General features: G+C 54.2%; 2 protein-coding genes and 1 pseudogene across 3 annotated transcripts in view; all 3 read right to left on the reverse strand.

The window, feature by feature from the left end:
• Positions 1–4,855: 4,855 nt before the first annotated feature.
• On the reverse strand, positions 4,856–5,684 carry LOC137463153 (uncharacterized; annotated as a pseudogene).
• Positions 5,685–5,819: 135 nt separating this feature from the next.
• Positions 5,820–19,398, reverse strand: MOB3A (MOB kinase activator 3A). Of its 2 annotated transcripts, none has more exons than XM_068174182.1 (4): positions 19,251–19,398; positions 8,730–9,272; positions 6,908–7,110; positions 5,820–6,068 (listed from the first exon to the last, which is right to left on the reverse strand). In XM_068174182.1, exons 2-4 carry the CDS (start codon positions 9,145–9,147, stop codon positions 6,039–6,041), a joined length of 651 nt encoding a protein of 216 aa, XP_068030283.1. In that variant the 5' UTR covers positions 9,148–9,272; positions 19,251–19,398; the 3' UTR covers positions 5,820–6,038. The 2 variants fall into 2 exon arrangements, with proteins under 2 accessions (XP_068030283.1, XP_068030284.1); XM_068174183.1 differs by lacking the exon at positions 19,251–19,398 and adding an exon at positions 13,466–13,598.
• A 3,592-nt stretch (positions 19,399–22,990) lies between these two features.
• The window catches only part of AP3D1 (adaptor related protein complex 3 subunit delta 1), a 43,007-nt gene continuing 40,735 nt past the window's right edge, over positions 22,991–25,262 (reverse strand). The window contains exon 32 of the mRNA XM_068174158.1: positions 22,991–25,194. Coding sequence (XP_068030259.1) covers positions 25,099–25,194 — 96 coding nt within the window. The 3' untranslated portion in view covers positions 22,991–25,098. The remainder of the gene's footprint in view (positions 25,195–25,262) is intronic.

Consider the following 25,262-nt stretch of genomic DNA (forward strand, 5'->3'; position numbering starts at 1 on the left):
AAGTCCCCACCCTGTCACCGGGGCTCTCCCAGGGACACGGCCCTGGTCCCTCAGTCCCCATCTGCTGGGCTGGGGTGAACCCTGGGTTGGGGTGAACCCTGCTTGGCTTTCCCAGCTCCTGCTTTACCCCCACATTTCAGGGCTGCCCCCTTGCCCAGGAACCTCCCAGAAGAGCTGCCCAGTGTGTTCCAGGGACAGCAGGGGGACAGGCAGAGTGAGAGGGGTCACACAGAGGGGGATGGTGGTGTCATTCCTCAGTTTCCCCAGCTGGAAGAGGTGCCATAAGGGGAGAGAGTAGCTGGAACCCAACATGGAAGCTGCAGGGAGGGATGGTACAAGCACACCTTGGGGTGGTTTCACCCCCAAAAAGTTCTTCAAGGGAGGTGTCAGTTCAGTGGGGAGCATCCTCCCTCCCCCATCGCCCAGTCCTGGCCCTGACACCCCACACCAGCCAAAACCCAGGGGACAAGGACATGGACATGGTCATGGACAAGGATTGGGATGGGGTTTGGCCTAGGGATCTACTGGAAAGATGGAGCAAGTTCCTCCAGGAGGGAAACCTCTGCAGCCCTCAAATCAAGGGGCAGGAGCTGCGGGAGCTGTGGTTTTGGGGTGTCTGGGAGAAGGACAAGGACAGGGCTCACACTGTGCCACAGTAGGAGCCCTGTCTTAGCAGACAGCAGCAAATGGGAGAAGCATTTCCAGGAGGACTTTAAACACCCCAGGCTCTTTTCACCCTCCTCCATCCTCCCAATTCCTGGGAAAGGGGGAAATCTGCAGCAGCAGCAGCCCTGGCCCCCTGCAGCTGGGTCACTCTGGGGAAGCCCAGGGACGTGGCAGGAAGAGGTGCAGGCTGGCATGTTGCACATTTTCTTAGAAAGAGCAGAAAAACTCCCAAACCATCAAAAAATTCCCCTTGCTCCCTTGGAAAGGGCACTGAAACCACAGCAGGGCCTGTACACACTGTGGTGCTGGAGGACGTCAGTCCCGGCAGCCTCTGGGGTTAGCAGGGATGTGTTCACCAGGACCAAAAATGATCCTGGGGCCCCTTCTCCTGGTGAGGCAGAGGGTGAGGAGGGCCGGAGCAGCAGGTGGCCTCGGTATCGGTGTCACCCGCAGGGATGGGACATGTCCTCCCCGCTCCAGCATTTTCCCAGAAGCATTCCAGGTCCTGCCCATGTTCCTGGAGCTGCTGGCTCCTGGCCTGGCCTGTGCCATACAAGGGAGAGGGAGCACGTGCCATGCTGGTGACTGTTCCCTTGTCCCAGGAACGGCTGTCACCTCCTCCATGGAGCCCAAAACTGGAGCGGAGCAAACCCAGAGCCCTGCCCAGGAGGAGGCGGGCACGGATCAGGGCTGGGGGGCTGCCAGGGACCCTGGGGAATCTGGCTCCAGAGGCATCAGCTGTCCAGGGAACACAGAACAAACAAAAAGCACATTTCAGAGCTTGGAAAGCGTCCACTGCCTGTGCAGGGATGAGGGATGGAAGCACTGCCAGGGTCTGGGGGGCTGAGTATGACAGCAGAGCTGTGAAGGGACATGTCCTGTGCCACCTGTGCTCCTGTTCCCCAACTCAAAAGGTGCACGGAATGAGGCAGCACCTCCTGGGGATGGGAACACAGTCCATAGGCCCATGGCCCCTCTGGAGGGGTCCCCCTGCTGTCTCTGGGCCGTGCCCAGGGCTGGAGGGGCAGGGCAGGGCAGTGTAAGGACACCCTTCTGTCACAGCACAGCCCCAGCAATGCTCTCTATGCAGGAGCTGCTGCCCAGGGAGGTGGTGGCAGGTGGGGACATCCCTGTCCTCACCGAGCAGGACGTGGCTCTGGCACAGACCCCACAGACACGCAGCCACAGGTGCCATAGGAAACCCCCAGCCCCTGCTCCCCCTTGTCTGCTTTCCAAGGCTACCCCCACTTCCCAGCTTCCCACTTTAAGCAAAACCTGATGGGACTTGTGACAGATGTGCTCGACCCTTCCACCAACCCAGCAATGGTCTGGTCTGGGATCTAGAGGAGGAAAAGGCCAGAGCCAAGCCAAGAAGTCCAGGAAACCCATGAAGGAGCAGAGTGCCCCAGGGAGCATCAAAGCTTGTGAGCTCAGAACCCATTGTGGGATTAACACATGGAGAGCAGGTGGCTTTTCCAAGACTTATTTATCAAGGAACAATGAAAGTTGTGGGTACAAGAAGCCCCCTGCACTTTTCCCTCTGAGCCAACTGCTTCATTCCATCAGCCTCCAGCAAGGCACCAGTGAGTGCCTTGAGCTCTCCCTGCCTGGCAGTGTGACTGTGCCGTGGTGTCCTGGAGCAGGGACATCTCCCGACCTGTGCCTCCAGGAACAGAGACCTTTCCACCAACAACAGATCTTTGGATGAGTCCAGTTTGAGTTCTCCCTAATCTGCAGCTGGACTGCACATCTGTGATCTCTCTGGAGGTGGGACACGTCTCAGGGTTTGGGATGAGACTGAGAGACCCTTACTTGGAACAGCTCCTCAGAGAGATCCTGACAACACCCTGAATTAACATCAACGAAATCCGTGTATCTTACTCCTTCATATGTGAACCACTGTCCAAATCTGAGACGAAGACAGAACCTGGGCTGTACCTAAGGTCCATCAGGAGTTTAGGAAGAGGGGGGTCTTGTCTGAACCTTGTACTCAACAGAAGGGTCTCTCTTACCCTTTTACAGCTTCAGTCTCAGTGTAAACCATTCCAGCTCAATTCCAACTTGATCTTCCTTAGTCTTTTACATCAATGTAGGAAGTACCAGAGGGAACCTCATCATTGTACTCTGTTAAATCCCACTTTCATAGATTCATATTAAAATAACTTTTGCTAAGAGCATTGACAGTGACTCTTTGAGTGACCCTATATCACTCATCTGTGACAAACTGATGTTGTTGGCAGAATCCTAAATCCAAATTCAGGACAGAACTGAGGCTGTGAAGCTCCTGAGCTCCTCAGGGTTCAGGGGATGGAGAAGCCCAGCAGGGGAGGATCAGGATGAGCCATGGCTTCCTGGGAGCAGCAGGAGACCCTGCTCTGAACCACAGGAAAGGAGCATTTCTCTCGGAACATACGGCAGCCACAGCCCCCTCTGTGCCGCCAGCCTGCGCCCGCTCCAGCTCCGGGGCAGATGCCATCTGTGCTTTTTGGGAAGGGATCAGCCCCGCAGGGGGGAGGCTGCTGGAGCCCTGGGCACAGTACCTGCTCAGCCCAGGCCCTGCAGTGCAGATCTGCAAAGCTGTTCTCTGGATTCTCAGCACAGCCTTTGTGATGCCTCTGCACCCAACCAGTGCCAGGGGGATGAGCAGTGAAAGTACCGAGAGGTCCTGGTCTAGGCTAAACCCCCTCGCCAGGCTGGGCTCAGCTCGGGGGGCTCAGCTTGTGGTGCTCAGCACTGGGGCTGCAGTTTGGGGTGCTCAGCCTGGAGGGCTCAGCACTGGGAACTCAGCCCTGGGGGCTCAGCCTGGGGGCTCAGCCCCAGGGGCTCACAGCTGCCTGCTCCCTGCAGCACTCGCAGCTGCAGCTCAGGAGCAAGTAAACACGAGATGAAAGCCTGGGGAGATGAAAGTGGGGCTGGGGCTGCCAGAGCAGAGGCAGAGGAAGGCTGAGCTGTGGCTCCACAGACCTGTCTGGGCAACATCCTGCACTGCCAGGCATGGGGCCGGGCTCAGCCACCTCCAGCCCTGCCACATCTCCTACAAAGGTGCTTTTCCTCCTCCTCTCTTGGCTGAGCTGGTCTCTCATGGGAGGGTCTTTCCCCCAAAAAGAAAGGGAGGCTGAGGAAGGCAGGTCCCTGCCCTGTGGGTCACAGCTGGTTGGGTGCCACAGATGCCCGGACTCAGCACCTACAGCACTCCAGGTGGGTGTGAAAAGGGAAGCTGAGGAACAGTGAGAGGAGCTGCCCCGGCTCCCAGGGCTGACCCAGCACCACTCACCACCCACCTGCAGCCCCACCACAGCTCAGCGCGTGGGGCCTTGCAGGTGTCCTGGTTTCAGCTGGGACAGAGCCAGTTCTCTCCCCAGTAGCCGGTACAGGGCCGTGTTTGGGATCTGGGATGAGAATAATGCTGATAACACACCAGTGCTTTGGTGGTGCTGAGCAGTGCTTGCCCTAAGCCAAGGACTTTGTGTGTCCCGTGCTCTGCCAGCAAAGAAGGGCACAACAGCTGGGGGAAGCAGGGCTGGGGCAGCTGACCCAGGCTGGCCAAAGAGATATTCCACACCAAGGAACAGCATGCTCTCCAGCTGAGCTGCACCCACAAAACACTGGGAGAGGGGCTGGAGGGTGCTCCCAGCACTTCCACTAGGCAGGGGAATGGGCAAGAGCCAGTGCTGCAGGCAGGGAACAGGAGGAGCTACAGCTGGGGAGCCTCTCACTCCCCACCTGGCCAGGTAAACAATGTGCATCCCCCAAATGCAGAGTTTTTCCCAATTTAGTCCACCAGTCTCAATGACTGCACCCCTGGCTCCTTCCCATGGTAGAGGAGCCTCTTGGCAAGTTGGTGAGCTGGAATTCCCCTCCCCTGCCCACTTCCACCCGAGTTTCAGAGCTGGGAGAACAGCTCAACCCTTGGGTACAGAGACACTGCAAACATAAGTCAGGACAACCCCAGGCTGCCGGTCAGGCCCCATGGCCTTGGGACCCAGCGCAGGGCTCGGAGCAGCCTGGACCTGGCACGTGGAGAGCAGGAGCAACCCAACCAAGCCCCCAGGAGCTGTGCCAGGAGCACACACCCACGAGCTCCCAGCTCCCCAGCACAATCCCCAAGGAGCCGAAACACCCCGTGTTTGTTTTGCTGATGGGAAGGTTCTGACGAATGTGCAGTCACGAGACGCTCGGCGGCGGCGTGTGCTGTGTAAATACAACATAATTTATTGGTTCCATTTCAGAGCACGAGTGGTATTTGTACGAGTGTCCTAACGGCAGGATGAGAAATGAGAGAGTCACATATGTACAGAGATTCCAGGGCACGGGAACACTTTGTAAGGAAGAGATGGTTAGTGGTGCAGTTTGGTCACTTACTGGTCCCTAAATCCTAGGTAGACCCACTACCTACCAGGGGGCACTGCCAAGCTCTCCTCGTGCAAGCAGCAGGCGAGGCTGGGGGGCTCTGGCTGCACAGCAGAGATTTTGGTCCCAGAAGTGCACAGCTGGGCAGGGTGGTGATGCTGGGAATAGGGAGAAGGCTCCGTACCCCAGTACCCCAGCAGGAAGTGGGATGGTCCCGGCAGGGTCAGCGTACCACGAGGGGCAGGGAGGGAGGGGACAGAGGAGAATTCCTGGTGTCTCTCCCAGCACCTCCCCTCTGGTGGCTCCCATGAGGAGCTGCCAGCGTGGATCTGTGTCCCCATGGGGACAGTGCAGAGCCACAGCCAGGCTGTGTGTGCAGAGCTCAGCTCAGGGCTGGGCTGACACACGAGGGCAGATTTCCACTCCAACAGCACCGGCCCCAACTGTGGCAGCCATGGGATGAAGCCCAGTCCCAGCTCACTCAGAGGAAGAGCACAAGAGCCAGGCCTTGGGGACAGGTGGGCACAGAGCAGCTCTGCCCCAAACCTGGACTCACAGCCAGTGGAAGAGGTGTTGGGGGATCCACACCTGGGGATCCGTGTACACCAGTCCTGTACCCTGCCTTCAGGGGTGGGAAATGTGTATCCCGAGGGAGGTACCGCTTCCATGGCAGCATCAGCCCCACGACACAGCTCTGTGTCAAGTGTCTGGCTCAGCTCACTCGGGGCACATGGAGGAGGCAGCTCAGGCAGCTCTTCCCCACTCCGAGAGCCAACATTCCCATCAAGTGGCCCACAAAATATTTTCTTTTTTATAGAAATTACTATAAAAAATTAGTTAATCTAGAGCATCTTTAAAAAAAATATCCCTGCAGTATCACAGTTTTACATTGAAACTCATTAAAAATATATAATTTCTTAAACGAAACATCTCTGTTCTCCCCTTGAATCATGTCTCCAATATGGGATTGGGGCTCGGAGTCCTCGGAAGAGGTGCTGAGGTGGGAGCAGGAAGGTCTGAGCTCAGTGGCACATCCGGGAGGTCATTTCCTTCTGTCAAAGGGACAGAGAAGACAAGGGACCGTGAAGGAGGATGTAGGCTCCCAGGTGAGGGTGTAGATAAAAACTCTGTCTTTAGCTGTCAATACCATTCCTAGGCACAGGGTGACCCTGCTGCCCACAGCTCCAGTTTGGGCATGGTCGTGTTCCCCCCACCATTCCCATTCCCAGCACATCCCAGTCATATCCTGACTCCCAGGTTCCTGACAGTTACACTGCAAGGCAAACTGGTCCTGAATTTCGGCAACCAGCTTTAGAAGAGAATCATTAAATACTTAAGGGTTGGAAAGACTCCCAAGATCAACTCCAACTATTACCCTACCACTGCTGCGTCACCACCAAACCATGTCCCCAAGTGTCACAGCCACATGTTTTTTGAGCACTTCTAGGAATGGTGACTCCAACACTGCCCTGGGCAGACCTTTCCAATGCTTGTCCCACCCCTTCAGTGAAGAAATTTTCCCTTAAATCCAATCTAAACCTCCACTGGCACAGCTTGAGACTGCTCCCTCCTGTCCTGTCACTTGTTAGCTGGGACAAGACTGGGCCCCTCCTGTCAGGAGTTGTGCAGAGCCACAAGGTCCCCCCTGAGCCTCCTTTTCTCCAGGTTGAGCCTCCCCAGCTCCCTCAGCTGCTCCTGGTGCTCCAGACCCTTCCCCAGCTCTGTTCCCATCTCTGGACATGCTCCAGCCCCTCAATGTCTTTGTTGGAGTGAGGGGCCAAAACTGACCCCAGAATTGGAAGTGGGGCCTCCTGAGAAGGTTCCAGAGCCCTCTGTGACACCCCCAGCCCTGTGCTGGCCACAGACCCTGAGAGCCCCACCAGGCACTCACCAGGGGCTCCAGCTCCTTGGTGTCTATGAGATTGAACTCTTTCACAAAGTAGTAAAAGTGCTTGTAGCAGGTGTTCACGTGGGCCTCTGAGCCCATCTGGGTGATCCTGTCGAAGTGGTGGATGTAGACGTGGACAAACACCCGGAAGAGCCTGGAGAGAATCTTCTTCACCACTGGGAGGAAGTTCTTGGGGAAGGGAGTACCTTGGGAGGGGAAGAGTGGCCATGAAAAACCTTTTGGTCAAGCTAAAGCTGGTTGCTTAGGGCTAAAATAAATTGGCAAAATGGACAGTTTGAGTCAAAAGTTCTATCCCTGGTAATTTCCAGCTCCCCTCTCCTTTTTCCTTTCCTTTGGATCACATTTTTCAAAGCACAGATTTTTTAAGTGACAGAGTGATGCACTGCTGTGACTGAAAGCAGAGCCCACATTCCCAGCAGTTGTTTCAGTCAGACAAGAGTTTTCTTCTACTCCTGTTTGATTTATTTGTACAAACAGTGCAAAACACCAGATACAACCAAGCAACTTCTCAAAGGAAAGGGCTGGTGCTGTTAACTCCCCACAGTTATCCCTTGTTTTGGTACATCTTTAGCTCTTTGGTTAAAAATTAAAGCTGTTAAGGTCTTCTTTGAAGGCTTCAGGACTGTTTGGCTGTGCCCCTGCAGCAGAGCAGTCTGGCCATGCAGCCACCTCCATGGGATATCAGGGTGTAAAGTTCACACTGTTTCTGGAGGAACAAGGACGAGTTAAACCCTTTCCTTGCTCTGCCAGAGCTGCAGCATTTCAGTCAGCATTAAAGGATCTGGTAAAAGCTGAGCTGAAGACAGTAACAACTAAAAAACCCCAAATCACAACCCTCATGCTGTCAGAAGCTCGTCCTGCAGCCCAAAGAGAACCAACACCCCCAGTGAGGTCCCCAGAGAGCTGCAGCAGAGCCTGTGCAGCGCGAGAAGGACGGCTGGGGAGGGTTTGGTGCTGCAGCTGTCTCAAAACTGGCTGTTTATGGCCCCCCTCCCCTCTCTGCCCACTCCACACCAGGTTTAAGCAGCATTTTGGCACAGTGGAGGATCCCTGTGGATGCTCAAGTGGCAGATGTGCCCCAAATAGGGACCAACTGCATCCCATCAGAGCTCCAAAGGGATGAACACTGGGGCAGGAGGGAGGGAGCTCTGCTGCACCTCGTCTCCTCCATCCCAGGAGATGGAAGCTCTGCATAGGCTCAGCTGTATTTACCTGATAACTTAGAGACTAAATTCTTCCATCTTCATCACAAAATAAAACCCAACAATCTCTGTCCCAAAGCTGCGTTTGGATATGGAGATTGAGGTGTCTTAGGCCAAACTCCTGTTTCCATAGTCCTGGCAGTAGATGAAACATTGGCCCTTCCCTGGAGGCCTGTGCCAGCATCCCACCCCTCAGGAGGGGCAGAGGCAGCCAGTGTGGCCTCTAATAACAGAGGGGGTGATTATGGCATGTGACACCATCACCAGGTGACACAGAGCTATGCCTCAGACCTGGGCTGGCCATCAGCTCCCAGAGAGCCATTCTGCATCCAGCATGAGCCACTCCAGAGCCACCTCAGAGACCAACTGCTCTAAGAGCAGCCTACTGTTTCACTGCCTCGAGGTATCCATGACTCCCAGTGGGATCTGGTACAGCTCTGGGTATTCCAGCACTGCAGAAGAGCTGGGAAGAGCTCACTGCCCTGCTACAGGGCTCAGCTGTGCTGCAGCATCTCCTGGAACAGCAACAGGGGCTTCACGAGAAGGTTTCACACCCCCTCCCTCCCTCCCTCCCTCCAGCCCCAGCTGGGACCCAAACTCACCGACGTTGGTGGGGAAGATGTCCTCGTTGTTGATCTGCACCTCGATCCAGTCCATGAGCAGGTTCATGTACTGGGGCGCGGACAGGGCCGTGGGTTTGCGGTACTTGTGCTCGTCCTGCCACCGGTACTCGTACTTGGGGCCCCCCGACATGACGGGGCAGGACTGCTCCGTGCAATAGTCACTGATGGTGCCGTAGATGAGGTTGATGCGGTTGAAGAAGTCCACGACATGCACGGCCACCCAGTCGTTCTGCTCCTCGCCCGGCGGCAGCTGCACGGCCACCTTCAAGTCCAGGCCAGCGTTGAGCGAGGCCTGGGCCTTCTTGTGCAGCTCAAACCGCTGAGTGCCCGGCTCGAACTTGCGCTTGGGCCGGAAGGTTTTGTCTTTATTGAACACTTGCTTCAAAGCGTGGGACATTTTCCTTCTCTTGGGTGTCTTCCAGGCCCGCAGCGGTGACAGCCAGAGGCGCGGCCACTTCCCGGGGTAGGGCTGGGGCGACTCTGATCTTCACAGAAACCTCCCTCTGCTCATCTGGTCCTGATCTGCAACACAGCACAGAAGGGCAGAGATTAGGAGCAGCTTTCTCAACAGGAAACCTCCTCTCAATCCCATAGGAAGAGATCTGGGATGCCATCTGGGCCCTCGCCCCACATCTGAGAAGGGGGGGAGCCCACGGCAGCTTTCCTTCCTCCCCCTTCCCTTCCCTTCCCCGGCTGGAGCAGATGGGAGGGGAGGCTAGAGGGATGACCTGGGCTGAACAGAGTCACCTTCTGACCTGTTCCATGTGGGAATGAGGGAACAGACCCCACAACCATGGGAGAGGGCTGCCACTCACCCCAACAGTGCCACACCATGAGACCCCAAGCCTGCAGAAATGCCACCAACTGCTTGGCTCACATGCACTGACAAAGGGTAAAACCAGCTGGGTTTCACCCAGATCCCATTTTCACCTCTGCATCCCCCCTTTAGAACAAGGCCAAGCCAGGTCATGCCAGCCCACAAGACAGCTCAGAGCTGCTGCCAGACAGCCCCCACCAAGCCAGCCACCGAAAGTGAGAGACAGGAACCAAGAGGTGGAGGGCAGTGAGAAGAAGAAGTCACAGCTCAGGCACCCGGAAAGCAAATACCCTGAAATAACACCGGCCCTGAGAGCAGCCACAGCCTCTTCTGCAGGTGCACACAGACCATAAACATATTTCCCATTTCAGTTCAGCTGCATTTACAAGTTGAAAACTGGAAGATGAGGGGAAGCTCATCTTCCTCTTCCAGACTGTAGAAAAGAATCAGCTCCAAGGGTGAGACACAAGTTGAGATCTGAAGGGATGCTGACGAGAAACACAGCTCTGTTTATCTGTAGCTAATTATACCTCCTTTGTTCCCACATCCAGCCCCTCACAGAATTTGTGCCAGGCTGCTCTTTGATGAAAGCTTAAGGCAGAAAGCTTTGTGTACCAAAAATATTATTTTACATGTGCTGGTCAGAGAAATTAATAAAGTAACAGAAATTAAGCTGATGCCTTAAATAGCATAAATAAGTTTCCATAATTTCATAAACAAGCAAGCAAAAAAAAACCAACCCTTTCTCCAAGCAGAATCTACTTAGATTTACATGAGGCCTCAGTGTTGTTCCAATAGGTAAACAGTGTCCTCAAATGCTGGCAAGCACATCCCAAACTCAAGGTCATGACTACCACGGCTGCAATTGAGCCCGTCTCTAACAGATGCTGCAGTGCTAATCAGCAGTTCTTCTCTGAAGAAAGATTAAAAAGCTTTAAAGCCAAGGCCTCTTGTTTCCTTATTTAATTACAGTGAGGAAGAAACCCCAAACCACTCCAGTTCACCTCACTAAGAACAGGATCAACATTTCCTGTGGGAATGGGCTCAGTAACCTCTTCCATGCAGGAGCTGAGAGATCCAAACCCCAACATGGGCTACGATGTGTTGGGAGAAACCCTAAAAGCATTTTAATGTGGTTCAGTGAGATCCACCATGGGCTGAGCGGTGAATCCAGAGCAGATATGTCATCATGGAAAGGTTTAGGTTGGAAGGAGCCTTAAAGACCATCCAGCTGCAACTCCCTGACGTGGGCAGGGACACCTTTGGTATGCAGGAACACCTTCCACTAGATGAGGTTGCTTGAAGCCCCATCCAACCTGGCCTTCCTGCTGCCAAAACAGCCGCTGTGACCCCTGAGCCACCTCAGGGGAGGCAAACCCAGCACAAACCCTTGGCAGATGTGTCCTTTGGAGCGTGATCCCACCCCAGACGTGGCAGAGGAAGAAGTGAAGGGTGTGGAGAGACAGCTGAGCAGTGTTGGTTAGCAGGAGCTGTGTCACAGCCTGGCCACATCCTGTGGCAGAGCCGGAAGCTCCAGGGACTGCGCCCACCCTGGAACCGAGGTACGGGCCCCACGGAACCAGCAATGTGGGCAGCAGGTGCTGTGACTGCTGCTACTTGCAGCAGAAAGTCCAGGGAAGCACTTGTGATGAGTTCCCTGCACTGGAGATGGAGGAAAACACATCCTCTCACACAAGAAACCACAAAGTAGCAGCAGCACCACCCTCCATGGGGCTCCCTGGAGCACCCCCAGCAGTGTGACTCCATCCCTGCTTCTTTTCTGGAGGATCTGCTCTGCAGGGCCTGGCATGGATGTGGATGGAGTAAAACCCAAGGGTAAAACCAAACATCCCCTGGCTTTGGCACCACACATCAAGAAACAAACACCAACCATTTTCCTCATCTGAGTGGGATGGAGAGACTTTTCATAGAATCCCAGAATATCCTGAGCTGGAAGGGACCCTCGGGGATCATCAGTGCAGCCCATGTCCCTGCCCAGACACCCCAACACCCCACCCTGAGCATCCCTGGCAGCGCTGTCCAAACGCTCCTGCAGCTCTGGCAGCCTTGGGGCTGGGACCATTCCCTGGGGAGCCTGGGCAGTGCCAGCACCCTCGGGGGGAAGAACCTTTCCCTGAGCTCCGTGCCAAGCCCTGGCACAGCTCCAGCCCTTCCTGGGCTCCTGTCCCCATCCCAGAGCAGAGCTCAGCCCCTGCCCCTCTGCCTCCCCTCGGGAGGAGCTGCAGCCCCCGAGGAGCCTCCCCTCAGTCTCCTGTGCTGCAGCTGAACGAGCCAAGTGCCCTCAGCCGCTCCTCAGACCCTTCCCAGCTCCGTGCCCCTCCTTGGGACACTCTCCAACAGCTTTGGATCCTTCTGACCTTGTGGTGCCCAAAGTGCCCCCAGCACTGGAGGTGAGGCTGCCCCAGTGCAGAGCAGAGTGGGACAATCCCTCCCTGGGCCTGGTGCCCCCAGGACAGGGTGGCCCTTTGGGCTGCCAGGACACAGCGGTGACTCAGATCCAACTTGCCACTGACCAGGACCCCCTGGTCCCTTCCCATGGTGCTGCTCTCCAGCCTCTCATTCCCAGTGTGTCCCTGCATCCAGGGCTGCCCCATCCCAGGGCAGGATCCGACACTTGCCCTTGTCACTTGTCACATGGCTGGGGATTTCCCAGCCCTCACATTTATCAGGGTCTCTGTGCAGGGCAGTTCACTTGGTGTCCGAGGCAGTACTCATCCTACAAACAAATTCCTGATCCTATGAAGACATTATCCCTGAGAACTGGGGAGCTCAACACAGAGCAATTGTCTCTCAGACGATTCAGCATCTGTGTGAAGCATTAGCAAAATGAGTAGCTGAGACATCAAGCAGATGCAGCCTATTTAATTACGGTCTCTGACTGCAATGAGCTAAAAGAAACATTTAGCTCTAGGAAAAAAATAAAAATAAAGAGGCACAGAGACCAAAGCATCCCTGACATTGCTCGGAGATGATATCATCTGTACAACACCTACTTCCACAGGCAGGAGTCACAGCTGACACCGCCCCCGCACACAAGGGAAAGGAAAGGTTAGAGACAATTGGGAAATAGGACATGCAAAGCACCTGGATGGTATCTGCAAGCTTTAAAGGTGAGGGGAAAAACCACTCCCCCCCCATAAACAAACCTCAGTACGTTTTATTGCCTCCTCCTTTCAGCCAGCCAAGATCACAGCAGACGTCACCGGTGCTCCGAGAGGACCTTGGCCAGCGCTCGGGATCACAGGGCCCGTGACCCCCGTGGGCTGTCCAGGGCACAAACACACCTCCAGCTTATCCCAAGGACACGGGAGGAGCAGCTCCCTACTATGCTGGACTTGCCTGCCCAGGGGTCTCAAGGCCGGGCCCTCCCCTCCCCTCCCCTCAGCTCCTTTTCTCTGACTCTCTGCTTGTGCAGCTCCAGTCCTGTGCTGGTTTTGCTGCCAGGACTGTTGGCATGGTCCTGCCGTTCCTCTTCCCTCGCCAGGAATGGTGGATCATGAGGAGCTGCCTTGCTGTAACACCAGGCTCTGGGCAGAGGAAGGAAGCTCAGGCGGCTGCTTCCCAGCTCTTGGTCACTTGTAAAAGCAGCTCAGAGTCTGGAAAAGGGAAGAATCACGTCCTCCAAAACACCAGGAAACCGCCTGCCCTTGCACCCTGCTGAGCCATCCCGAGGCTCTCCAGGAGCCAGCAGAGTTCCCGACAGATCCTGCCCTCCCTACAGAGGCAGAATGGCCCAAAAAGGACTCCAGGAGTCCCATGACTGCTCCATCAGTGCCAGCCCCAGCAGCATTCCATGCTCCCCTCTGCTGCCAACACTGCACAGGGGTTTAACAACAGCCAGGGAAAACCAGCAAGGCAGCAGTCGGCATGCTCCTACCTGTGTTCCTGGCCCCAGCAGGTCACTCCTGCAGAGGGCTCAGCCCTGCTCTGCACCCTCTGTCAGCGCTGGCCGGTGCAGAGGCCAAGCTTCCTTTTTCAAAAGAGGGGAAAAAACCTCCCCGTTTGTTTCATGGGCGGCTCCGCAGCTGGGGAGGGGTCAGACACGAGGCCACCTCCCTCCTCCGTGACCCCAGCGCCAGGCCGGCCACATCCTGCTGCCTCTGGTAGAACAGCCCTTCAGCACAGCCCAGGGAGCAATGCAGCTCTTCAAATCAGGGATTTGTCCACTTTCCTATCCGGGAAGCCAGGCTGCTGTCCTCGAATCCCACTGAGTCCAGCTGCTTGTAACCCTTGGGTGGGGAGCCTGTGACAGCCATCGTGTCCCCAGAGCTCCCCAGAAGAGGGGAGCCTCGATCCTGCTTCCCCCAGAGCCCAGAGCCCCAGGGCCCTTAATGCCAGGCCAGAGTTCCCAACACAGGACACAAAAGCCCCCCGACTGATAAAGCAGCCCTGATAAAGGTATTCTGGATGAACCGAGCATTTCAAGTAAAAACCTGAATTTACAGAGAGAGGAAGAGAAGAAAAACAGCTTCAAACAGGCAACTTGCACAAAACAGCCAAGACGGACGCACACGCACATTTTTTCCACAATTCCATCCCCCTCCTTTCACAAATCCCTTTCCATGGCCACTCTGCACTAGCTCAGTGTCTCGAGACAGGATGATCCTGGTTTTCTCCGATTAAAGAAGAGATTTTACTACAGAGAGCAAGGAGCAGAACAATCCTGGCAGCCGCACTACACTAATGGCAGCCAGTTTCTGCGCCTCCAGAGCCAGTCTGGCAACAAACGAGGGCTTGTCTTCCTGGGACAAGACTTCCAGCTGCTCTTTCGAATGGATTTGTGATATGAGGACCGAAGGTCTGCCCCGTTGCTTACCTCGGGCAGGGCAGGGCAGGGCAAGGAGGGTGGCTGGAAGGCACCCTGGCCATTCATAATCCCAGCCAGCCGGCACTTCCACGTCAGCTGCTTCCTGTCTGGCACTGCCTCCAGCCTCCCGGCCCAGGGAGCTGCCAATGTTTTCCCAAAAGCTAATCCTTCCCCTCTGCAAGCTCTGTCTTTCTTCCTGCAGGATCACTCCATGTTGCAGCAGGAGAGCTGAGCCACGGCCGTTCAGTTCCCTTCGGCATTGCCTTCCCCATCCGTCCCCCGCGCTCAGCCCCGGCAGCTGAAGCTGCTCAGAAGTTTCTGGAGAAGGAGCAGCTCGACCTGGCCCAGCTGCATCTCCAACACCAATCCCACTTCATTCTGCCGCTCTGCAGGACAACATCCACATTTTTCTTTTAGAAAGTGCTTTAGCAGCAACCTTCACAACCAAATCTGAACAAGGGCACGCTGGAAATGCTGAATTCCCATGGTTTGGGCAAACAAAGAGCCTTTTGTCTTTCACCAGAGTCAGCTTTAAGAAGGTCCTGCCTGTTGCCAGCCACCCCCAGGCTCTGCAATTCCAATCTGCTGCACAATTTGCAAATTCCCGAGTAAGAACTGGTACAGTTCTCCTGGGACATCCCACGTCTCCAGGCCCTTCCTGGAAAGAGGGTGGCTTAGGGGAAGAGGTCGGTTTAGGAGCAGGACAAGGCTATACGCATGAGAAAATAAAAAAGTGTAATAAAAGACCAAAAATAGTTATCCCGGGCTTTAACTGGCCTCTCTTTCACCCCTGCAAGGCCAAGCATTCCAGACAATCCTGAAGATGAGTTAGTTTATGGAATAAAGGGAAAAGCCCTGTTAAACTAAGCAGTATCTGGGATAGCAGAGGACCCACCAAAGGTGAGGGGAGCTCTGGTAGAGCCCATCAAGAGCTGCAGGTGGGAATGCTGCTGCTTGGAGCAGAAAGCCCAGGTCAGCCAGCAGTGAGACACCAGCATGCATCCTGGGCAGATGGATGAACAGGGAGTTTATTGCTTGGCTTCAAACTCAGGACTGACATTCAGACCAAGGGCAGTGACAGGGGGGACGTTATGGGTGACGCTGCTCACTGCACAGGGATGCTGGGGAGGCTGGAAAACCCAGTCTGGCAAGGGAGAGAGAAGGCAAGAAACCCAAATTTCCAGTGTGGTTTGTCCCCCTGGCCTTCCTCCCCACAGCCACAGAGGGACAAAAGCCACATGAGAAAGTGAATTCTGTAAAAGGTCCCCTCCTGCTTCCCTCCCAGAGGGAAAGGTCAGGCAGCAGATGTTGCAATCTCCAACTGTTCCCGTGGAGCAGCAGTGACTGCAGGGAGCCCCATGGAGCCCCGGGTGTTACTGACTCAGGGCCAGCCCTGCTGCCTCTTACGTGACATCTGCATCCATTGCAATGTCAGAGCCCGCTGCTGGAAGGTCTCCACGGATCCAGCCGGGATGGGGCTGCGTGTGGAGGGAGAGCTAATCCGCTGCGGGCTTTGCAGGGCTGTGCTAAGCTGACAAGCTGGGTCACGACTCCAGCACACAGGTTAACTGCACACACAAGTATTTCCAGGGAAGAGCATGGCCAGTGATGGCAAAGTAGGAGCAGCTCCCACTTTTCCAGGCCCCAGAGCCATCGGGAAGGCCTCTTGCTTGTCCCCACTATAGAGCTGGAAGGGCAGGGTGGTGTTTATTAAGTCCCAGCTAAGCTGCTCGTCTCTCCCTGCTTGTGCAGGCTCTGTACTGTCCTCACTGGACAGGGATATTTCTGGGCCCACAGCAGTTCCATTTCCTCTAACTTTGGGATCTGCCCCCACCCAGGTCAAAGCTAACATCAGTTTGGAGCATGAAATTTGCATTAGGATGATAAAACAGCTATGGCACCATTCTAACAGTGGGCTGGGATCCCAGGAAGTGTGGGATCACAGCCCAGGGCTGAGCTGGAGCACGAGCTGGCCACACAACCAGCCTTTCCCAGAGCATGGATAATCCCAGGGACAAACATCCCTTTTCCCTATGTTAATGTCACACGTTGGGATGAATGGCAGAATTGTTTCTTGCTGACAGCAGAGGCCCACGAGGCCTCTCCTGCCCTGGCAGGAGATGCAGGAATAACTCAATCCCTTAGCACAGCTCCAGGCACAGAACGAGCCCATGGATGTGGAGCTGGAGACCACCTCAACACCAACCACATGACACAGCCAGAGGAAAGAGAGAAGGAAGCAAAGGCAGCCAGACAACAGCCTCAAGAGAGGCCTGCAGAAAATACAGGGCCTTTGAATGCAGCCATGGGGCCAGCTCAGCTCCTGCTGCAACCTCAGCCTGGGTGGCTCCAGCTCACCTTCTGTCCCACGAGTTCCCTGGAATCAGCACAGGGTCACACACGGGAGTGTCTGGCAGCATCACCACAGTGGCCTCGTCTCACTCACACTGACACAACATCAGCACCAGCCCTTAGGGACCTCAGCCAGGTTTTCTGGAGGAATTCAGAGCTGTCAGAGTGTGATGGATTGTTTTGCTCTGGCTTTGCCCACTTTCAAAAGTTGCTGTTTTTCTGGCCTTTGCTGCACCCATCCCTTCCTCTGCCCTCCCTTCTGCTTCATGTACCCAGAGCAAAAACCTACCCAATTACACCAGGAGCAGAGCAGCACCTCTACCACACCACCAGCTCCAGAGGGAAGCAGGCAGCAGACCAGACCAGGCCTCAGGATAACTCTGCCTCCCAGGGGCATCTGGAAAAAGGAGGATAAAGGTGCAGCCTACGGTGCACTCTTTATTGACAGCATTAGCTGGGTATTACATATTCCTAAAGATAAGCTGATAAACCTCCAGTAAAGCTGGTTCTGCATCCACTTACAGCAGCATTTATGGGTCAAGAACCAGAAAATACTTCCCTGTCTTACTAGAAATTAAAACTCAGAAATTGAAAGCAATTCCCTTCCCAGACCTGTGGGCAGGATGGGAAAGGTTTTGCAATCTCTGTGCTCTGACCCTAGATACTTTCACGTCTCACAAGGGACATTTTTGTTTTCATTAGAGTGGCCATGGAGATCGCTGGCCCTCACAGAGGAGCAAGAGTGACCAAGCACAGCACAGATCTGGACAGCCCAACCTCCAAAATGGGACTAAATCACCCCATCCAGTGTGGGGGGTACTTTTCACCCCATCAGTAGAAGGGCCATGTTAGATGTGGACAAGGAAGCAAGCAGCTGGCAAACAGCTCCAGAGGCAGCTCAAGTGAAGCAGGACAACTTTGCTCGGGATGCTGAGTCTACGCCGAGCTCCCCAAGCCTTGGCCAAGCACACAGGAGAGCCCATTTCCACGTCTGAAGATGGCACAGGTGACAGAGCAACAGAGCATCCCAGGAGCTGCATGGTGAGCCAGGCACAGGGAACCAGCTCCCTGCTCAGCACCTCGCTATAAACCAACAGCTCCAGGTTTTGCCACCACTGGAAAGAATTCCCAATGCTGCTCTCCCTCTTTCTGGGGATTTTGAAGAGTCACAAGCTCACTCCAGATTCACCTCACAGGAAGTGACTAAGACAGAAAGTGAATCTAAAACATGGGATACACAGTCCAGGGAACAGGGATAGACAAGCAGGGAGCTGGAAGTGAGCCTGAAGTTGGGAAAGGAAGCAGAGTGCAAGGACAAAGCCCTGGGGACTGTGATAAACAGGTGGCTGGGGAAGTTCCACATCTCCCAGCAAAATCCCTCCCTGCCCTGCAACTTGGCAGAAGATTTCCAGAACGGAAAGGGGCTTTTAACAAAGGGATGGAAATCCAGAGTGGCTGTGGCCACTCTGCAGCTCCAAGCTCTAAGAGGAGGGAATCCTGCCTTTCACTAGCACTGACAGAAAAGCTTTTCCCAAACATCTATGCTGGACACTGGACAACTCCAGATCCTCTGTCCTTTCCCTCCAGAGGACTTCCTGCCCTTTCCTTTTGCCTGTCGTTCTCACACAGGTTTCTTTGAAGGAGCTGAGCTCACTATGCACAGATCAGAGCAGAGGCAGCTCTGTAAGATCAGAATTCCTGAGCCCGAAGCAAGAGACAGAAGCAGAGCAAGAGTTTGCTTTCAAGTTCTCCTGACACGTTCTCCCTCATGACAGCTGAGCTGTGGCTCACCATGACCTGAAAAAAAATGGAAAATTCCCCATTCCCGACCAGTTTAGAGACTGAAAGGTTGGAACTTCAGGGCTACGCCTTCACCTATAGCAGCTGGGCTGGAGAAAGTCGAGAAGGTGGGATAAAATAGGGAAGTTGAAAGCTGTAACTCCACAGTTGTGTCACCAACCCCCTTACTCGCTGCGATTTCTTTTTTCCTCATTATGAGTTTTTGGGTTGCTCATGGATCCTGCAGCAGGTCCGACCCCTCTGAAGGAAGGGGGCTGTGCCCAGCAGCCAGGGCTCTGGTCGGGGATGTGCCATCCAAGGGGTTTCTCCTCGCTGCCGGGCCAGCACAGGCAGCTCCGTGCCCTGATCCCCGCCCGGGGGGCTCCGGGCCCTCCTGAGGGGGCTCAGGCCGGGCCGCGGCCGCCATCGCCCCCCGCCCAGGCCACCACAAACAATTAACGCCCAGAGCGGGGATGCGGTGGCCGCGGCTCAACAGGTCCCGTCCCGTGCCGCCAAGGCCGGGGAGAGCCCGGCCGGCCCCGAGGGGGAACGCGGCCACCGGGGCTGCGGGGACACGTGGGCAGGGCTGGGGACACGCGGCCCCCTCCAGGCCCCTTTTCCCCGGAGGCCCCTCCGAGCCCGTCGCGCAGGGCCCTCCCCCCTCCCAGCCTCTGCTGTCCCCTTGCACCGCCCCGAGCCCCTCACAGCCCCCGAGCCCCCGCACCTGCCGGGCCGCGGTCCCTCGCCGGCGGACGCGCACAGCTCCCGGGCCGCAGCACTCCCTCAGCGCGGCCGCAGCACGCCCCGCGCGGCCGCCGCGCTCCCGCCGCTCCCGCGCGCCGCTCGCGGCCGGCGCTACTTCCTCTTAAAGGGGCCGCGCCCGCCTGCGCCGGCCCCGCCCACGGGAGGGACGGGCCGGGGGAGGGGGAAAGGCGCCGCGGATGGGGGGGGAACAGTTCGTGCTTTTTGGTATTTTCAAAATTTTATTCTAGTTTATTTTACTCTATGTTCTTTTATTCATTTCAATATTTTATTCTACTTATCTGAATTCTTTTTATTTTACTTTCTTTTATTCTATTTGCTTTCATTTTCTATTTGAATTTTATTTTCTACTTTGTTTTCTGTTTTATCCTTATTTTATTTTCTATTTTATCTTTATCTTATTTTCTATTTGATCTTCTTTTAATTTTCTCTTTTATTTTTATTCTATTTTAATTTTCTATTCACTTTTGGTTTCAATTTTAGTTTTTTCTTCTGTTTTATTTTATTATTTATTTTCTTTAATTATATTTTCTTTAATTCTATTATTAATACATAATTCTTTGTATTTATTTTTGTAATTGTATTTTTTTTCTTTTATTCCATTCCAGTGATTTCCCTCTCTTCCATTTCTCTTCTTCTATTCCGCTTTATTTTCTTTTAAAAAATTTTATTTTCCCATTTTATTCTGTTCCGTTTGTTTTCCTTTATTCCCATTTATTCACTGTTTGTGTTTTCGGGAGCAGGGATGCTCAGGGGGCTCTGAGCAGGGCATTGGTCCAAGGGGGGCAGCTGCAGGGACCTGCCCAGACCTCAACTTTAAGGTCGTAAAAAGGAGAAGTGGCCGGAACCAGCCCCGGTTCAAAGGGAACTGCTCACAACGTCAGGATGGGGAAAGTCAAACCCGGGTGGGAAATCCCTGGGAAGCCCAAAATGAAAAGGTGCCGAAGGCTGGAGCAGAGCCTGTGCACGTCCCGGCCCTCCTCCACCAGGGCTTGTCCAGCACTCCAGGCTGGAGCCTGCAGTTCTCCATCCCAGGTGGCCCCCAGCCTCTGCAGACCCCAGTTCAGTCCCTCAGGTGTTCACAGCCCCCAGCCCCTGCAGACCCCAGTTCAGTCCCTCAGGTGTGTGTTCACAGCCCCCAACCTCTGCAGACCCCAGTTCAGTCCCTCAGGTGTTCACAGCCCCCAACCTCTGCAGACCCCAGTTCAGTCCCTCAGGTGTGTGTTCACAGCCCCCAGCCTCTGCAGACCCCAGTTCAGTCCCTCAGGTGTGTGTTCACAGCCCCCAACCTCTGCAGACCCCAGTTCAGTCCCTCAGGTGTGTGTTCACAGCCCCCAACCTCTGCAGACCCCAGTTCAGTCCCTCAGGTGTTCACAGCCCCAAACCTCTGCAGACCCCAGTTCAGTCCCTCAGGTGTGTGTTCACAGCCCCCAACCTCTGCAGACCCCAGTTCAGTCCCTCAGGTGTGTGTTCACAGCCCCCAGCCTCTGCAGACCCCAGTTCAGTCCCTCAGGTGTTCACAGCCCCCAGCCTCTGCAGACCCCAGTTCAGTCCCTCAGGTGTGTGTTCACAGCCCCCAGCCTCTGCAGACCCCAGTTCAGTCCCTCAGGTGTGTGTTCACAGCCCCCAGCCTCTGCAGACCCCAGTTCAGTCCCTCAGGTGTGTGTTCACAGCCCCCAGCCTCTGCAGACCCCAGTTCAGTCCCTCAGGTGTGTGTTCACAGCCCCCAGCCTCTGCAGACCCCAGTTCAGTCCCTCAGGTGTGTGTTCACAGCCCCCAGCCTCTGCAGACCCCAGTTCAGTCCCTCAGGTGTTCACAGCCCCCAGCCCACACCCCAGTTCACAGAATTCACAGGATCACCGCGTTGGAAGAGACCTCCGAGATCACCGAGTCCGACCCAGCCCCAACACCTCAACTCAACCCTGGCACCCAGTGCCACATCCAGGCTTTGTTTGAACACACCCAGGGATGGTGACTCCACCTCCTCCCTGGGCAGCCATTCCAGAACTTTATCACTCTTTCTGGAAAAAAACTATTTCCTAATATCCAACCTGTATTTCCCTTGGGCAGCTTGAGACTGAGTCCTCTGGTTCTGTCAGTTCCTGGAGGAAGAGCCCAACCCCACCTGAGCACAGCCACCTTCCAGGAGCTGTAGAGAGTGACAAAGTCACCTCAGAGTCTCCTTTTCTCCAGGCTAAACAACCTCAGGGTGTTCACAGCCCAGCTGAGCCGCAGAACCTGGGCTGAAGGCTCAGCTCCTCGGGGGTCTCTGGCTGCCCCAGCTGGCCCCGGTTCATGGCAGCAGCTGGGCTGCTCCTGCAGAGCAGCTGATCCCGCTCCTGCTCCCGGGAACAGCCGGGCACCGCTCCAGCAGCCGCGGGGCCCCTCTGGCTGGATTCCTCCATGAGCAGATGATGCTCTGCCCCAGGGCAGGAGCCTGTGTGCCACGTTCGTGGGCAACTCCTGGTCACAGAACCAAGGAACAGAGGTCGGGAGGTGCCACTGGAGCTCACCTGGCTCAGCAGGGGCCCCCGAGCACATCAGGATTGTGGCCAGATGGCTTTTGAGGAACTCCAGGGAAGGTGACTCCACCACCCCTCTGGGCAGCTCTGTCTTTGCAGGGCAAAGTCCTTCCCCTGCTCAGGTGGAATTTCCTGTGTTCAGTTTCTTCCCCTTACCTGATGCTGTTGCTTGGCCCTGGCCTCTGGCACTTTGTATATCTATATATATATAATATATACATCTTGTCTGTATCTATATTCATCTCTGCTCTTCCCCCTGCCCCAGCTCCCGCAGCCTTTCCTCCCAGGAGATTCTCCATCCCCTCATCATCCTCACAGCCCTGCACAGCCCCCATGCCAGGAGCTCCAGCTCTGCTCCAGAGGAGCCCAGAACTGGACACAGCACTCCAGGGCTGAGGAAGGGGCAGGGTCAGCTCCTGCTCCCCCACCCCAGTTGAGCTCCTGTGGCTCATTTAACACTTGAGGTTTGCTCCAGGCACCTCCTGGGCTGGGGTTTACTTTTGTTTCCATCCCATTCCATCACATTTGTGCAGTCCCACCCCATGGCAGGTCCATGTGGGACTGCAGTACTGAGAGCAGAGGACCCGGATCCTTCCTGCAGCAATGGGGCCAGCAGGTTACTAGGCAATTCCCAGTGCAGAACTGGTGGCTCCTGACTCTCAGCCTCAGGGATTTTCTGTCCCAAGAGGATTCTCACAGGTTCTGGTGCAACTGGACAGCACTGGGGCATCAGCCAGGCCAAAGCCTCATTCCTGCTGTGGCAGGACAGACAGGGCCTTAATCCTCTTATCAATGTCACCACGTTTGTCACAAATCTCACTGGAGGCCAAGAGGAAGCAACAGCAGGGGCTGATTCCGGCCTCATTCAGACCAGAGCTCCCATTTTCCAAGTGCTGAATTTTAGCTGTAATCATGATCCAAAAAATAAAACAATCAATGGAGATTTAACTGAGATAGTCTGAATTATTTTTTCCTGTAATTTCAGTGTTAGTGACAGCTGCTGTTGCACAGCTGCCTTTCAAGGGGGTGGCATTAGGAATTCCCTACATCCTTTAGGAAGGAGATTCCTCTTACCTCCACTGAAGATACATTATTCAGCCCTGGGGTAAATCCATGCCTTGGTTTTAGGTCCATCCAAACTGGAACGGTCTTATGAAAGGACCATTTATAAAGCCAAAAATTTAACTTTGTTTTGAAAGTTTATTGGATCATCTTGACACAAAATCATTACAGCAGCTTGTGGTATGTTGTTTTCTTTTTCTTTTTTTTTTTTTTTCCAGGGAATGTTGATAGCAAATAAATTTGTGAATGTAACACATCATACAGTTTCAAAATTCTAGAATCACTGCACAGGATTCTGTAAGAGACTCTACATGCTAAAGTGACAGTTTTCATCCATGAATTAAAAAACCCAAACACTAATTGAGGAACATTATCCTTTAAGACAATTTTAATATGTTCAGTTTCTAATACACAACTGGCTAACCAAGGGAGGCTGACCAAAACCAAACCCTCCACGTCGTGGCAGCACGGTCGGACACGGAGCTGGGCCTGGCAAGGAACCCAGAGCACCAGAGCAGAGCCTTTGCCAAAATACCTCCTGTGGGAAGAGTGTAAAGAGCACAAGACACGCGTAAAGTACAGGACATCACCCAACAAATAAGATCAACACTTTATCCTGCTCCCTGCATGGGGGTTTGGTGTTTTAAGAGTGGTGGTGGTGCTGGAGACGTGCAGACCCAGCCAGCTCCTCCCTGGGCACCTTTTTGGAGCAATCAAGTGCTCCTGACCTGTGCCTCAAGGCAAAACCCTTCCACGGAGTTTTGCTCACCGGGTGCGGAACTGCGAGGAAAGAAATGGAGCAGGGGAATAAAAAAATAAGTTGCAAGCAAGTGATGTTGGAGAAGGACATCAACTGAGCATCTCTGCAGGACACTGACATCCCTTTCCTGTCCGTGACTCCACAGGATTCCAATAGTGCAGAATGGGCACTTCCCAAAATCACACTTCTTCCCTCTAAAGCAACTGCTACAGTCCAAAATCTGCAGCTCCTCAGCCCCCTCCCCATCCTGCACCCTGGAAGGGAGAGCAGCTCCTCATGACCCCTCTCCTACACCCTGGCAGGGAGAGGGGATCCTCATCCCTCCTCCTTCCTGCATCTGGGACAGGGGCTCCCCATCCACCCCTCTCTCCCGCACCCTGGCAGGGAGGGCTCTGCTACAGGGACCCAGGGGCGCTTGTGCTGCCAAATCTGCTCTCACTGCTGAGGGACACTGAGGGGACACAGAGACAGAATGACCCTGCTGGTTTCAGAGCCCAGAGGGAGGACATACACCTGCACACAAGGGGCTGCACCCATGACTGTTTCTCTAACCTGATAATGGTCAACCTCAGCTGGTGAGCAAAAGGATAAAAAAAAGCAGGAACAAACCCCTTTGGATTTCCAGTTTCTTGCTACAGCTTAACTGTTGAGGAATGTGAAATTGAAGTGGACTCAAAACACATCAGCAGAGACAGCTCGAAGGGGAGAGGCCTGACAGACTCCATGTGTGGGGCTGTCGAGGGGAGCACAGACCCAAACAATAACACTTCCAGCCCATTTCATGCTTCCACACTCAACTCTTCCAGCTGTCACTAAAGGAAGGTTAAGGCTCAAGGCAACTACTATAAACAGAAACTCAAACATCCCAGTTCCCACAGGGCTCCTTTGGATTAGCTCAAGGAGATGGAGGATATTTATATGCTGATCACAATAGATCTTGAGATAATAATAAATCATATATATATAAAAAAAAAAAAAAAAAAAAAAAAGAGGCCTTCTGGTCCAGCACCAGCCTCTGCTAGAAATATACATCAACTACAGCAGCCCTGAAGACATATTTCATGGCTAAGGATTAAGTCAACCTTCCCTGGCATAAGCACAAGCAACAAACTGTGCTACTGTTGATAAAGTCCTGCTCAGTCGCTGTCCCACACAGATGAAGGTCATGGGATCATCATGAGCTGCTGAATAAATAGTGCCCACCCCTCCCTCCCTCCCTCCTCCAGTCATGTCACCAGGATCTCTTTGGGCTAGAAAGGGTTAACACCACAGTTTGTAAAAAGTTCTGAAAATAAAAAGGTAACATACAGCCTTAAAATGTCTAAACTGCAACCAATGGTGGAGTTAACTGAAAGCACGTGCCCCAGGGTAGTACATGCGTACGAGGGAGAAACTTAACACTTGGGTCTGCTCGTCTTTACACGTTGGGTGTGTTTCTTGTCGTTGGAATATTTTATAAGGAATATTCAGCACTTGGACAATGTCTCTTTCATCTCATCCAACAAGTTGCTAAGCAGGGTAGAATCGTTACATTTCCCATCTATGGATACAGAGTTCTCTCCCTTGGAAAGGAAAAAAAAAAAAAAGAAAAATAAACCATTATCTCCTCTTCCAAGTAGGGATAAACACA

This window comes from Anomalospiza imberbis, chromosome 27 (genome assembly GCF_031753505.1).
Source record: "Anomalospiza imberbis isolate Cuckoo-Finch-1a 21T00152 chromosome 27, ASM3175350v1, whole genome shotgun sequence".
Lineage (NCBI taxonomy): Eukaryota > Metazoa > Chordata > Aves > Passeriformes > Viduidae > Anomalospiza > Anomalospiza imberbis.